Source organism: Musca domestica, unplaced genomic scaffold, assembly GCF_030504385.1.
Source record: "Musca domestica strain aabys unplaced genomic scaffold, Musca_domestica.polishedcontigs.V.1.1 37, whole genome shotgun sequence".
NCBI classification, from domain to species: domain Eukaryota; kingdom Metazoa; phylum Arthropoda; class Insecta; order Diptera; family Muscidae; genus Musca; species Musca domestica.
In genome coordinates this window covers 2,778,754-2,794,969 of record NW_026712321.1, presented here as the reverse complement: position 1 = coordinate 2,794,969, position 16,216 = coordinate 2,778,754, and the positions used below count along the sequence as shown (strand labels likewise).

The window sequence follows — 16,216 nt, the reverse complement described above, 5'->3', positions numbered from 1 at the left end:
AGAAATATCTAAAAAATCCACATTTCTTTAGGGGTCTTTAAAATATATTTTTAAAAAATCCACGTTTATATAGGGGTATTTAAAAAATATTTTTATAAAATCCACATCTATAGATAGGCCATGGAAGAATATATTTTTTAAATCCACGTTTAAAGAAGCACCATGACAAAATATTTTTTTTAAATCCACGCTTATAGATGGGCCATGGAAAAATATATATTTTTTTTAAAAATCCCCATTTGTTTATGGGCCATGGAAAAATATATTTTAAATGAAAAAATATTTTTTTAAAAATCCACATTTGTTTATAGGCCATGGAAAAACATTTTTTTGAATGAAAAAATATTTTTTTTAATGAAAAAATATTTTTTTTAAATCCTCGTTTGTTTATGGGCCATGAAAAAACATTTTTTAAATGAAAAAATATTTTTTTAAATGAAAAAATATTGTTTTTAAAATCCATGTTTGTTTATAGGCCATGGAAAAATATTTTTTTAAATGAAAAAATATTTTTTTTAAATCCATGTTTGTTTATGAACCATGGAAAAATATTTTTTTAAATGAAAAATTGATTTTTTTTAAATCCACGTTTGTTTATGGGCCATAGAAAATTTTTTTTAATAAATCTACGCTCATTAATAGGCCACGAAAAAATATTTCTAAAAATTCCAAGTTTATAGTTGGATCCTGTAAAATGTTTTTAAAAATGTTAATAAAAATCCACGTTTGTTTAGGGATCTTTAAAAAATATTAAAAAAATCCACGTTTACATACATGGCTTTAAAAATATTTAGAAGAACCCACGCTTATAAATGGTTCTTTATTTTTTTTTTAAAAATCCACGTTTATATATGTGCTTTTAAACACAGTTTTAAAAAAATCAACGTTTATATATGTTCCCTTAAAAATATTATTAAAAAATCTACGTTTATATATGTGCCTTTAATAATATTTAAAAAAAAAATCCATTTTTATAAATGGGTCTTTAAAAATATTTTTAAAATATCCACTCTAATAGATGGGCCATAAGAAAATTATTTTTAAAAATCCACGTTTAAAGATGGGTCATGGAAACTATTTATAAAAAATCCACGTTTATAGGTTAGCCATGAAACCATTTTTTAAAAAATCCATGTTTATAAATGGTTTTTTAAAAAATACTTTTAAAAAATTCCACGTTAATATATATGGGTCTTTTTTAAGACCACCTTTATCTATAAGTCCTGAAAAATATTGTTAAAAAGTTCTATACCAAGGAGAAAGGTCCTGAAAAATATTCATAAAAAGTTCTACCTTAATACGTGAGTCCTGAAAAATATTTTTTTTCACGTTTATATAGAGGTCTTTAAAAAATATTTTTAGATAATCTACTTTTATAGACGGACCATAAATACTATTTTTAAAAATTCACGTTTAAAGATTGGCCATGAAAACTATTTTTAAAAAATCCAGGTTTATAAATGTTTTTTTTTTAAATATTTTTAAAAAATCCATGTTTATATATGGGTTTTTAAAACATATTTTTAAAAAAATACACGTTTATATAATTTTTTTTTTTTAAACCACCTTTATCTATGAGTCCTGAAAAATATTTTTAAAAAGATCTGTCTTTTTCCATCAATCCTGAAAAATATTCTTAAAAAGTTCCACCTTTATCCGTGAGTCCTGAAAAATATTTTATTTAAAAATCCACTTTTATGGATGGGCTATTAAAAACAATATATTTTTAAAAATCAATTTTAAGGTCTTGAAAACTATTTTAGAAAACCTAAAAAAGACGTAAAAAATACTTTTAAAAAATCCACGTTAGGGTCCTGAAAACTATTTTAGAAAATCTCAAAAAGGACCTAAAAAATATTTTTTTTAAATCTACGTTAATAGATGGGCCATGAAAAAAATATATTTTTTAAACATCCACGTTAACAGTGGGGTCTAAAAAATATTTTTAAATAATCCTGAAAAAATCCTAAAAATTCCTGAAAATTATTAACAAAAAAATACATTATGGATGGGTTCTGAAATATATTTCTTAAAAACCCGCGTTTATGTTTGGGTAATGAAAAGTATTTTTTATAAACTACACATTTATGAGTGAGTTTTGAACATTATTTTAAAAAACAGGTTTATGAGTGGGGTTTGAAAAATATTTTTTCAAAATTTTAAAAATATTTGGTGATCCTGAAAACTATGTTTTATAAAATCCACGTCTACTGGTGGGTTCAGACATATATTTTAAAAAATCTACCTTTTTTAAAAAATCTACCTATTTTTAAAAAATCCTTTTTTGTTGTTCCTGAAAAATATTTTTTTTTAAATCCACGTCAATGGGTCAGACATATATTTTAAAAAAATCTACGTTTATAGGAGGTTTTGAAAAATATTTTTGAAATATCCACTTTTTTTGATCCTGAAAAATATTTTTAAAATATCCACTTTTGTTGATCCTGAAAAATATATTTAAAAAAATCCACGTTTATTGGTGATCTTAAAAACTATTTTTTATAAAATCTACGTTTATTGGAGGGTTTTGAAAAATATTAAAAAAATCCACTTCTGTTGATCCTGAAAAATATTTTTAAAAAATCCACGTTTGTTGACCCTGAAAAATATTTTTAAAAAATCCATGTCTATAAGTTAGCCTTGAATTGGAAAAAAAAACACGTTTATAAGTTGACGCATTTTTAAGTTGGTCCTGAAAAAGATTTAAAAAAATCCACGTTTGTTGATCCTGAAAAATATTTTTAAAAAATCCACGTCTATAAGTTAGCCTCGAATTAAAAAAAAAAACACATTTATAAGTTGGTCCTGAAAATATTTTTTAAAAATCCACGTCTGCGGTTGGCTCCTGAAAAATATTTTTAAAAAATCCACGTCTATAAGTTAGCCTCGAATTAAAAAAAAAAACACATTTATAAGTTGGTCCTGAAAATATTTTTTAAAAATCCACGTCTGCCGTTGGCTCCTGAAAAATATTTTTAAAAAATCCACGTCTGCGATTGGCTCCTGAAAAATATTTTTAAAAAATCCACGTCCGCGATTGGCTCCTGAAAAATATTTTTAAAAAATCCACGTCCGCGATTGGCTCCTGAAAAATATTTTTAAAAAATCCACGTCTTTAAAAAAAATGCATGTTTATAAGATGGTCCTGAAAAATATTTTTAAAAAATCCACGTCAGCGGTTGGGTCCTGAAAAATATTTTTTTTTAATTAACCTTTATGTGTAGTTACTGAAAAATACCATAGAAAAAATGCACAATTAGTTAAAAAAATACAATTTTATTAGTGGATCCTAAAAATATTTTTATAATTTCCACGTTTATTCTGGTTTCTGAAAAATATATTTTTAAAAAATATTCTTTTATAAATTGGCCTTGGGAATTTTTTTTTCAGATCCATGCTTGTGTTTTGCTTTGAAAGATTTTTTTGTGTAAATTGGAAAAATGGGGATTAGAAAACTGTTTAAATATATGTATTTATTAGGGGACTATTTTTAAAAATACTAATTCACAGATAGTTTTTGAAAAAATAATTTTCAAAATGTCCTCGTTTATATTTGAGCATTACATAATTAATTTTTACAGATTATTTCTGTTTTTCGCTTTTGAAAAATATTTTTAAAAATCCAAGATTATGGATGAGCCATAGAATAGTAATTATAATTAAAACCACATTTATATAATGACCTTGAAAATGACGCATGAAAAATTATGACCCATGAACCTTAAATGAGATTTTTTTTTTCCAAAAATATCCACTTTTGTGTTTTCGTTTAGAAAAGTATTGAAAATAATCACGTTAATAAATGTGCTTTAATTATTGCTTATAGATGGGCTTAAGAAATATAATTTGTAAAATTCAAGTTTTAATTTTTATTTAATAAAATGCTATATATTTTTATTTGAAAAGATATGTTATTATTTTTTATTATTTATTTTTATTTTTTATTATTATTTATTTTTTATTTATTTATATATATATATATATTTTTTTTTTTTTTTTTTTTTTTTTTGAAATCTATGTTCTTTTCCCTTAACCTTGGAGAAATATTTTTTATTTATTTTTTTTAAGAATTATTTTTCAAAAATATTATTTATAATATACAACAACACCACTAAAAAATCCATAAGCCTCCATATGCCTAACACCATTACCAGACATGCCATATTTACTCTTTATCACCTTCATATGGCTGGCAATCAGCCGCAAGGTATGCTATGCAAATCCCTCTTCCTAACACCCTTAAATTCCAGCCTCAGAGCAAACAGGGAAACCAAACATATGTGTGTTTGGCTTAGCAATTTCTCAAAAACAAAAAAAAAACATACAACAGCTTTACGATAAAGCTTATAAATTTTAAGTAAGGAACAAAAGTTATCTCTCTCTCGCTCTGCCGCGTTTTTGGTTTATTAACAAAAATATGTTAATTTTATTAGCAGTTTGGTGCACAGCCATAAATCTTATCAGCCAGCGTTAAGATGGAAAACTTTCATTAATTACCTCAACTTGAAATGAACACAATTCACGTTCACGAGAAATGGGAGAGGTTGGGAGAGGAGGGGTGGGGGTTAGTAAAACTTTCACCTTATCTTTATTTATGAATGTACACTTTTTTGTGCCAGCCATAGTTTTGGGGACGAGAATTGTTGTGTTGGGGGAGGGGGAGGCATTTGACTTACTTCAAAGTTTATGGGGTCCTATAAACATCTATGGCATATGTTGTTGTTGTTGTTGTTTATGCTGATGTATTTAGTTTTTGTTCTCGTAACCTTTGAACTATTCAAATATTCTTTGTTCAATTTTATGGGGCTACAACGCTCAATGTCATTAACGCAAGAAGATGAGTGGCAGAGTGATGTGGCTTTTCAACTTCGAGGATGTCATTAATTTGGGATCATGTGTGGGGAACACTGTGGGTTGAAAAAAAAAACGTATTTTTAGGTTCTTCATGTGTATCCTTGACATATGAAGGAGGTTTTGAAAGTGTGCATTATAATTGTACTTTTCGTACTAAATTGTACTAATTTTGGAATTGGGTAACGGGATAGAGTTAAAACTCTGAAATTTAATATTTAGATTACTGATGGTATCTGTGTTTGAAATTCAGTTTTTGTTTGAAAATTCGTCCTTTATTTGTCCAAAAGTACTACATGGTACTAAATTGGGTGAAGGTTGAAATTTGGTTGTTGTTTGGAAATGCGTCCTATATTGTCCAAAAGTACTAAATGGTACCAAATTTGGTATTGGGTGAAGGGATAAGGATGGAATTCTGAAATTTGACATTAAGCCCTCTTTAGGTATCTGGAATTAAGATTAGCGGATGGGTTTGGAAATAAAATAACTCATTGGCTTTCAGACACTGTTCTCATTGCGTTATATTTAACATTTTATAATAGTCTACCTGTCGCTATTGTCGGTATCTCAAATGACATTAAGACGGCCACAAAATGATCTACAAGCTAACAGCTTTACACACAAGAGCGCGCGCACACACACACACACCCATATACAAACATTATAAATCCTTTGTTCTGCCACTGAAGCGACATGGAACTCAGGCGCCTCAGCTAAGGACTTGAACTGTTGTTTCAGTTTATTTGACACACTGGTGCGGAATTGAATATGACCTCAATTTTGTAATATTTCTTATTCCCCCATCCACCTCTAAGGAGGGTGTGTAAAAAATTAAATGCTGCTTTCTATTTAAGAGCCCCAAATCCACAAATCCACACTTGTGGATGGATCTCAAAAATTATACAAATAAGTAAAAAAGCCGAACTTTGAATACCCTCTCCCATTTGGAACGAATTTGGCAATTCTCAAAAACAATAAAATCCGTTAAAAATTCTGTTAAAATCTTAAAAATACCGAATGTAGCTGTTAGCATTAGGGTCTAGCCGACGACATGGACCTGCATAGGTAACTTTTGTCATAAGCCATTACAAAATTCAAATGGGAAATTTAAAAAAAAAAACTGTGAATAATGTAGCTAATACCGAAAAAATACCGAATATCGGGAGTAGTGTTATGTGGGGGCTATAAGAAGACGTGGACCTGCACAGACTATTTTCTGTCATAGGCTGTAGTATCCATTGCGAACTTTAAATACCAAATCTGAAACCATTCCGGTAAATAATGTCGCTAAAATCATTAAAATACCGAATATCGGGAAGTACCGTTATATGGGGGCTATGCGAGGACTTGGACCTGCATAAAAAAATTTTTGGCATAGACTGTAGGATCTACCTTAGGATCTACCAGTACGAAATTTGAAATAATTCCGGCGAAAAATGTCGCTAAAATCATAAAAAAACCGAATATCGGGAGGTACCGTTATATGGGGGCTTTACGAAGACGTGGACCGGCATAGACAATTTTCTGTCACAGATTGTAGTTCACATTACGAACTCAAAATATGTAATTTGAAAAAATTCCGGTGAATAATGTTGCTGAAATCATCAGAATACCGAATATCGGGAGATACCGTCATATGGGGGCTATACGAATACGTGCACCTACATGACCCATTTTCTGTATTATGTTGTAGCATCTATTACGAACTTCAAATACCAAATTTGAAACAATTCCGGCAAATAATGACGCTAAAATCATCAAAATACGAAATATAGGAGGATACCGTTATATGGGGGCTATACGAATACGTGCACCTACATGACCCATTTTCTGTATTATGTTGTAGCATCTATTACGAACTCCAAATAGCAAAATTGAAACAATTCTGGTAAATAATGTCGCTAAAATCATCAAAATACCGAATATCGGGAGGTACTGATATATGGGGCCTATACGAAGACCTGGACCAGCATAGACAATTTTCTGTCATAGGCTGTAGTATCCATTACGAACTTCAAATACCAATTTTGAAACAATTCCGGTAAATAACGTCGCTAAAATCATCAAAATACCGAAAATCGGGAGGTACTGATATATGGGGGCTATACGAAGACGTGGACCTGAAAATGAAAATTTTTGTCATAGGCTGTAGTACTCATTAGGATCTTGCAGTACGAAATTTGAAGCGATTCCGGTCAATAATTTCGCTAAAATCCTCAAAATACCGAGTATCGGGAGGTACCGGTATATGGGGGCTATGCGAAGACGTGGACCTACATAGCCCATTTTCTTTTTTAGGCTGTAGTATTCATTTCAAACTCCAAATACCAAAATTGAAACAATTCTTGTAAATAATGTCGCTAAAATCATCAATTGATTTCCACAAACAGACAGACGGACGGAGATCGCTAAATTGACATAGAATTTTATGCTGATCAAGAATATATATATATATATATATATATATATATATATATATATATATATATACATATATATATATATATATATGTATATATATATATATATATATATATATATATATATATATATATATATATATATATATATATATATATCTATATATATATATATATATATATATATATATATATATATATACTTTGTGGGGTCTAAAATGTATATTTCGTGGTGTTACAAACGGAATGACAACCTTAATATACCCTCCATACTATGTTGGATGGTATAAAAAAATATACATTTTTAAAGGGTTCCTGATAAAATATGTAATATTAATATCTACAAGCATCCATCCTCCCGGTACTAAATTTAGTACTTTTCGTACAAATATAATACTAATTTGCAAAGCCGTTCCATATCTCAATTCTAATGCCCAAAACCTAACTTCGACATGTCCTTGTAAAAGTTATTGGTTAGTAACCTGATTTATTTGTTTTATTTTATTTTTTTATTTATTATTATTATTATTATTATTAATTATTATTATTATTATTATATTATTTTTATTATTATTATTATTATTATTATTATTATTATTATTATTATTATTATTATTATTATTATTATTATTATTATTATTATTATTATTATTATTATTATTATTATTATTATTATTATTATTATTATTATTATTTTATTTTTTTGAAAACACATTTTTCAAGACCCATCTTCTTTAAATCCAGGTTCGCAAGGAGTAGCCAACCCCTAACAACATGCCCGATAGTGTCTCGGTGATAACAATGAAGATGACAATGATACTAACGCTTAATGAGTAACGCGTGTAAAGGTGTTTTTACATGGCTTTCTACCTATTTCCACGAACACACCTACTCCCTCTCTCTCTCTCCCTCGCTCTTCCTTCTCACACATGTATGTGCATGGGGGCTGGTCCCAGATGAGACCATGTAAATATGTTTTCATTGGATATATATTGAAATCTCGATAAGAATATGTTTGTTGTTAAAATACCTCTAGCTTGTGTGTGTGAGTGTGTAGGTCTGTGTGTGGGAGGTTAGGTAACATCTTGGGGAGTTGTGGTTGTAAAATACCAGCAGTAAATGTGACATTGCCAACAAAAACAACAACGACAACAATGTCATCATTAATAATAAGTAATATGCATTAAGTTTTAATTGCCACTGAACAGTGCGGTTATTAGATCAATGATAATTTTACAACTTATATCGCGAATACATATACATACATATGTTTATCCATATGTATGTACATATGTATGTGGGTATGTGTGATAAGAAATTATCCGATAAGTTTGCGTACAACACAATTGAAATGGATAATTTTATTCCGGAGAATCGCAATTGTCTAACACCGTTGGGTTGGCGTATAAATATTTATACAGGGCGGCTCAGAAGTGGTGTGAAATCCTTGTAACTTTTTATTTGAGATATGTAATTTTTAATTTTATATAACCTCCACCATGTCGATTTAACTATGTCCGTTCGTCTGTCCCTCTGTCCGTCTGTGGAATTACTCTAGCTTCCGAACGAAATGAATTAGGTTGATAAAATTTAACTAAAATGTGTATTATGTCCGCAGGCCTTCTGGTATTGAAAATGGCCCATGTAGGTCAACGTTTTGGTATAGCCCCCATATAACGGTACCCCCGATATTCGGTATTTTGATGATTTTAGCCACATTATTGACCAGAACTATTTCAAATTTGGTATTTGAAGTTCGTAATGGATACTATAGCCTATGACAGAAAATTGTCTGTGCCGGTCCACGTCTTCGTATAGCCCCCATATAACGGTATCTCCGGATATTCGGTATTTTGAGGATTTTAGCGACATTATTCACCTGAATTGTTTCAAATTTGGTATTTGAAGTTCGTAATGGATGCTACAACCTATGAGAGAAAATAGTCTTTGCAGGTCCACGTCTTCGTATAGTCCCCATATAATGGTACCTCCCGAAATTCGGTACATCGATAATTTTAGCGACATTAATTATCGGAATTGTTTCAAATTTGGCATTTGAAGTTCCAAAGGGATGGTACAGCCTAAGACAGAAAAATGTTTGTGCAGATCCACGTCTTCGTATAGCCCCCATATAACGGTACCTCCCAATATTCGGTATTTTAATGATTTTAGCGACATTTTTTCACAAGAATTGTTTCAAATTTGATATTTGAAGTTCGCAACTGATACAATAGCCTATGACAGAAAATTGTCTGTGCCGGTCCACGTCTTCGTATAGCCCCCATATAACGGTACCTTCCGAAATTCGGTACTTCGATAATTTTAGCGACATTAATTATCGGAATTATTTCAAATTTGGTATTTGAAGTTCCAAAGGGATGCTACAGCCCAAGACACAAAATTGTCTGTGCAGGTCCACGTCTTCGTATAGCCCCCATATAACGGTACCTCCCGATATTCGGTATTTAGATGATTTTAACGACATAATTTACCGGAACTCTTTCAAATTTGGTATTTAAAGTTCGTAATGAATGCTACAGCCTATGACAGAAAATTGCCTGTGCTCGGTCACGTTTTCGTATAGCCCCCATATAACCGTACTTCCCCATATTCGGTATTTTGATGATTGTAGCGACATTATTTATCGGAATTGTTTCAAATTTGGTATTTTAATTTCGTAATGGATTCTGCAGCCTACGAAAGAAAATTGTTTGTTCAGGCCCACGTCTTCGTATAGCCCCCATAGAACTGTACCTCCCGAAACTCGGTACTTCGATAATTTTAGCGACATTAATTACCGGAACTGTTTCAAATTTGGTATTTGAAGTTCGTAATAGATACTACAGCCTATGACAGAAAATTGTCCGTGAAGGTCCACGTCTTCGTATAGCCTCCATATAACGGTACCTTCCGATATTCGGTATTTTGATGATTTTAGCGACATTATTTACAGGAATTGGTTCAAATTTGGTATTTGAAGTTCGTAATGGATACTACAGCCTTAGACAAAAAATTATCTGTGCAGGTCCACGTCTTCGTATAGCCCCCATAGAACGGTACCTCCCGATATTCGGTATTTCGAGGATTTTAGCGACATTATTCACGGGAATTGTTTCAAATTTGGTAGATGAAGTTCGTAGTGGATACTACTGCCTATGACAGAAAATGAGCCATGTTTGTCCACGTCTTCGCATAGCCCCCATATATCGGTACCTCCCGATATTCGGTATTTTAATGATTTCAGCGACATTGATTATAGGAATTGTTTCAAATTTGGTATTTGAATATATAACAGCCTATGACAAAAAATTTTCTGTGCAGATCCACGTTTTATAACCACCATGGTACCTCCCTGTATTCGACGATTTTGACGATTTTAGCTACATTATAAACAGATTTTTTTCAAGTTTCGCATTTGAATATTGTGATATAAGTTGCCTTGTGACAAAAGTTGCCTATGCAGGTCCACGTCGCCATATAGACTCTAATATACGGCTACATGATTTTAACAGAATTTTAAAATCCCTTTATTTTTATTTTATTTTATTTTATTTATTTATTTTTGTTTTTTTTTTTTTTTTTTTGAAAATTGTTAAATTCGTACCAAATGGTGGATGGTATTCAAAGTTCAGCCTGGCCGAACTTACAGCTTTTTACTTGTTTTTTTTTTTTTTTTTTTTTTTTTTTTGAAGTTGCCTTCTACTCTCAACTGTGATTTTAAAAAATACTTTGAAGTAATCATTTAAAAAAAATATGAATGTATGCCTAGAAACCCCTTTGAAAAATTGTCTTTTCTCCATTGTCTTCTCATCAGAATCAACAAACAAATCTTTTTGAATTTCAATTAGAGTTTTCTGTTGTTGTTTTTGTTATCGTCTTGATTCTTTTTGTGTATCTTTTTTTTTTTGTTTTCTATTATTTTTTTTTTTGCTTTTCTTAATTAAAGTTTTGCCTGAACTTACAAACTAAGGCCATATGCCTGGATCTCATATGCAATTTATTCTAATATCTCTTAACGTAATAAAAGATATGTTGTCTTACATTTAATTTTAGATAAAAACATAACAATGGCAACAACAACAGCAACAACAAACAAACACAAAAGTAATTTGTCTTACAATTAACCTATGACATGACATGTTATTACCAGAAAAAAAAAAAACAAAAGAAGAAAAAAACGGAAAAGGAAAAATTAGAAGAATTTGGGCAGTACAGGGGACGTGTGTTTGGAAATAAAAAAAAATAAAAAAAAAAATCATGCCTTAAATAAATATTTTTTAAAAAATCCATTTTTTTTTCTTTGAAAAAGTTCATTCAATTTATATACCGTTATATGGGGTATATACGAAGACATGGACCCGCACAGACAATTTTCTGTCATAGGCCGTAGTATCCATTACGAACTTCAAATACCAATTTTGAAAAAATTCCGGTGAATGATGATGCTGAAATACTCAAAATACCGAATATCCGGTTATATGGGGGCTATGCGAGGACTTGGACCTGCATAAACAATTTTTTGGCATAAACTGTAGTACTCATTAGGATCTACCAGTACGAAATTTGAAATAATTCCGGCGAAAAATGCCGCTAAAATCATCAAAATACCGAATATCCGGAGGTACACTTATATGGGGGCTATACGAAGACGTGGACCTACATGGCTCATTTTCTGTCTTAAGCTGTAGTACCCACTAGGAACTTACAGTACCAAATTTGAAACGATTCTGGTGAATAATACTGCTGAAATCATCCAAATACCGAATATCGGGGGGGGCACCGTTATATGGGGGTTATAGGAAGACTTGGACTTGTATACAAAATTTTTTTGCATAGGCTGTAGTACTCATTAAGATCTACCAGTACGAAATTTGAAATAATTCCGGCGAAAAATGTCGCTAAAATCATCAAAATACCGAATATGGGGAGGTACACTTATATGGGGGCTATGCGAGGACGTGGTCCTATATGGCTCATTTTCTTTCTAATGCTGTAGTATCCATGACGATCTTCAAATACTAAATTTGAAACAATTCTGGTGAATAATTTCGCTAAAATCATCAGAATACCGAAAATCGGGGGTACTGATATATAGGGCCTTTACGAAGACCTGGACCTACATAGACAATTTTCTGTCATAGGCTGTAGTATCCATTACAAACTTCAAATACCAAATTTGAAACAATTCCGGTGAATAATGTCGCTAAAATCATCAAAATAACGAATATCGGGAGGTACCGTTATATGGGGGCTTTAAGAAGACGTGAACCTGCACAGACAATTTTCTGTCTTAGGCTATAGTATCCGTTACGAACCTCAAATGCCAAATTTGAAACGATTCCGGTGAGTAATGTCGCTAAAATTATCAAAATACCGAATATCGGAAGGTACGGTTATATGGGGGCTATACCAAAACTTGAACCTACATGGTCCATTTTCAATATCAAAAGTCCTGCAGACATAACATACATTTTAGGAAAATTTTATCAACTTACTTCATTTCGTTCAGAAGCTAGAGCGATTTCTGCAGACGGATAGACGGGCGGACGGATAGACGGACGGACATTGATAAATTGACATGGAATTTTATGCTGATCAAGATTATATATACTTTGTGGGGTCTAAAATGTATATTTCGAGGTGTTACAAACCATAGTATGATGGAGGGTACAAAAATAAAAAAAATATTAATCTGTTGCAGAACTGCAAAAATGCAAAAGAATTGTTAACCTGAGCATGGCTTCAACAAAATTTTTTTTTTACCGACCTCCAACATCTGCAAGCCCTTTTTCTTATCCTACTTATATTGGACCATGGTTAGCCCAAATCTCTCCACTGTGCCTAATTTTCAACATTTACGTCTTGCAGTTAAATTTAAATTCCATGCTTGCTTTTGGCCCACCCTGTATTTAGTTTAATTCTAAAATAAATACAGACGTTATTTTGTCATTTTACAACGGCCCGGATTAATTCCTTTGTTGATGTTGCTGTCGAAAAAGCAATGTTTATTTGTTGGTGGAAAAACAATAGATAATTTCGGGGGCTTAGTCTCTTGTTTTGAGCAGCAGCTGTATATAAAACAAAAAATCTCTTTTCAAGAAATTAAAAAATTTTTGGTCATTCCGAAAGAAGCTGGCAAATATGATCGCATCTGGAGTACTGATTTTGGTGGTTCTAACGCTCAATTGGAATCTCTGTGTAACACAGGGTCAGGGTAACGTCAAACATCCCTATACGGTGAACTTTTATAGGTATCCATGTGGAGGTTCTATTATAAACTCCAATTGGGTGTTAACTGCGGCCCGTTGTGTTTATTCACCAACGCACTATGGGTTTTTTTACGTTTATTTTGGCATAAACTCTAATTTCAAAGCAATTGAATTGAAATTTGGTTTGTATGCATTTTTTATGCTTCCAAGATGACCTACCAATTTTCATATGATTTGGGGCACTATTTCATATAGCTGCTATATAGCCGATCTGGCCGATTTGACCCAACTTTTTTGTTTATGAAGCTATTGAAGTGAAATTTGGTTTGTATTCATTTTTTATGCCCCCAAGATGACCTACGAATTTTCATATGATTTGGGGAACTATTTCATATAGCTGCTATATAGCCGATTTGGCCGATTTGACCCAACTTTTTTGTTTATGAAGCTATTGAAGTGAAATTTGGTTTGTATTCATTTTTTATGCCCCCAAGATGACCTACGAATTTTCATATGATTTGGGGAACTATTTCATATAGCTGCTATATAGCCGATTTGGCCGATTTGACCCAACTTTTTTGTTTATGAAGCTATTGAAGTGAAATTTGGTTTGTATTCAATTTTTTAAGCCCCCCCAAGATGACTTACGAATTTTCATATGATTTGGGGCACTATTTCTTATGTAGCTGCTATATAGCCGGTCTGGCCTATTTGACCCAACTTTTTTATTTATGAAGCTGTTGAAGTGAAATTTGATTTGTATTCATTTTTATGCCCCAAGATGACCTACGAATTTTCATATGATTTGGGGCACTATTTCATGTAGCTGCTATATAGCCGATCTGGCCGATCGGCTATGATGATTTGGAGAAACATACTGCTCATTCATTACTATAATTATAATTTTTTGCTAAGCCATTTTGAATGTTTAGTTTTAAATCGTTCTAGTTTACGGATGCACTTTGGCAAATGCTTTTTTATATAATTAACAAAATCTTTCACTTGTTTTGATATCAAACGCATTTGGTCTTCATTTAAACTGATATTATTGATTTTCTGTAACACATATTTCACAAGTTCATCTTCTGAGCGATTGTTGCTTCACCAAATTTTAATAAACGCTGCATGGACAAACACATGTTTATCTGCAAAACACGTGTTGGCACAAAATAGAACAAAAAAGGCTAGTTACTCATTAATTAACACACTTTTGTTAATATCTTGGCATTTATACCTTTTTGCAATGCTTTGCCATTCACAAGTTACACTCCACGGAACACAACTACAATTTATAGATTTTATATAAAGCTATACATAAACGAAACAATTCACAGTATTACAACAACAGACAATTATGACAAAAAGGGCACCTCGTCTTAATTTTACATACCTGCACTAACGTTTTCCATAATTACACATTTTATTTTTTTCAATTTTGTCAAATCAGAAGCACTTGAACTTAGCTGATCTTTACCGCCAGTTGTACCAAAACAAAGTGACTTTCAAACAGCTGACTTTAAAAGCTCGCCAGCAAAAAAGGGTTGCCACCCGTATTTATATTAAACATTTTTTTTTCTAATATGAGTATCTACATTTAGGAAATCAGTTAAATTTCAAAATATGAAACCAAAAAAAAATGACTTTATGCCAAAAAATCATGCTTTTTACCCATAGTGCAACGGAAAGAAGACGGGTGGTGGAAGTTGGTGCACAACCGGGAGACGACAACTCAAAATATTACGACGTTACAAGCGTTATCGTCCATGAACGCTACAGACTTAATGATCCCAATAATGATATTGCCTTGTTGGTAGTGAATAGTACAATTCCATTATCTGACAAAATCCGACCAGTGGCACTACCTCCAATCGGCTCAACAGTTCCAGGCAACAATGGACGCTTCGTTAGCTTCCGCAGGCCGGGAAACTCTCAAAAGCTACAGGAATTTTCCGTGGACTATGTAAATGCGACAGTGTGCCAGGAGATGTATGGAAGTATTTTCAACATTACAGAAGATATGTTCTGTGCTGGTCTCAGTGCGGGTGTTGGACAAACATGTCAAGCTACGCCTGGCATGCCTTTGGTGGGCTATTCCCAAAACGCACCCTCCACTCCCGTTCTCTATGGCATTACATCGTTCGGCGTGGGTTCTGTAATGGAAGGATTTCCCGGTCTATATGTGAATGTGGCCGCTTTCCGGCCCTGGATAGATGCAAAGCTAAGAGAAAATGGATATTGATTCGAAGAAAAAAAAACGTTTTCAAAGAACTTCGAAAGAGAGTGTGTGTGAGAGAGAGAGAGAGAGAGGGAGAGAGAGAGGGAGGGAGAGGGGGTGGGAGAGGGGGAGGGAGAGGGGGAGGGAGAGGGGGAGAGAGAGGGGGAGAGAGAGGGAGAGAGAGAGAGAGGGAGAGAGAGAGAGGGAGGGAGAGGGAGGGAGAGGGAGAGAGGGAGAGAGAGAGGGAGGGAGGGAGATAGGGAGGGAGGGAGAGTGAGAGAGGGAGGGAGAGTGAGAGAGGGAGGGAGAGTGAGAGAGGGAGGGAGAGAGAGAAACAAGTAAAATTTGAAAATAAAAAAGTGAATACATGGCTCGATATACAGTGAGCGCCGAAAGAAAGTTTACACCAACCTGAACTGTGTTATTAACATTTGTTTATGCTTTTGTAACATTATTTGGTCATCGCATATATCTGTAATGTAAGCTCTATTACCCTAAAAATTATTATTAAAAAAAATATA

The 16,216-nt window shown here is 32.3% G+C and overlaps 1 protein-coding gene across 1 annotated transcript; it reads left to right on the top strand.

Moving 5' to 3' along the window:
- The first annotated feature begins 15,137 nt into the window (after positions 1–15,137).
- On the top strand, positions 15,138–15,719 carry LOC131803999 (trypsin-like). The gene has a single exon (XM_059126109.1). The coding sequence runs from the start codon at positions 15,138–15,140 to the stop codon at positions 15,717–15,719; it is 582 nt and encodes a 193-aa protein (XP_058982092.1).
- Positions 15,720–16,216: the final 497 nt, after the last annotated feature.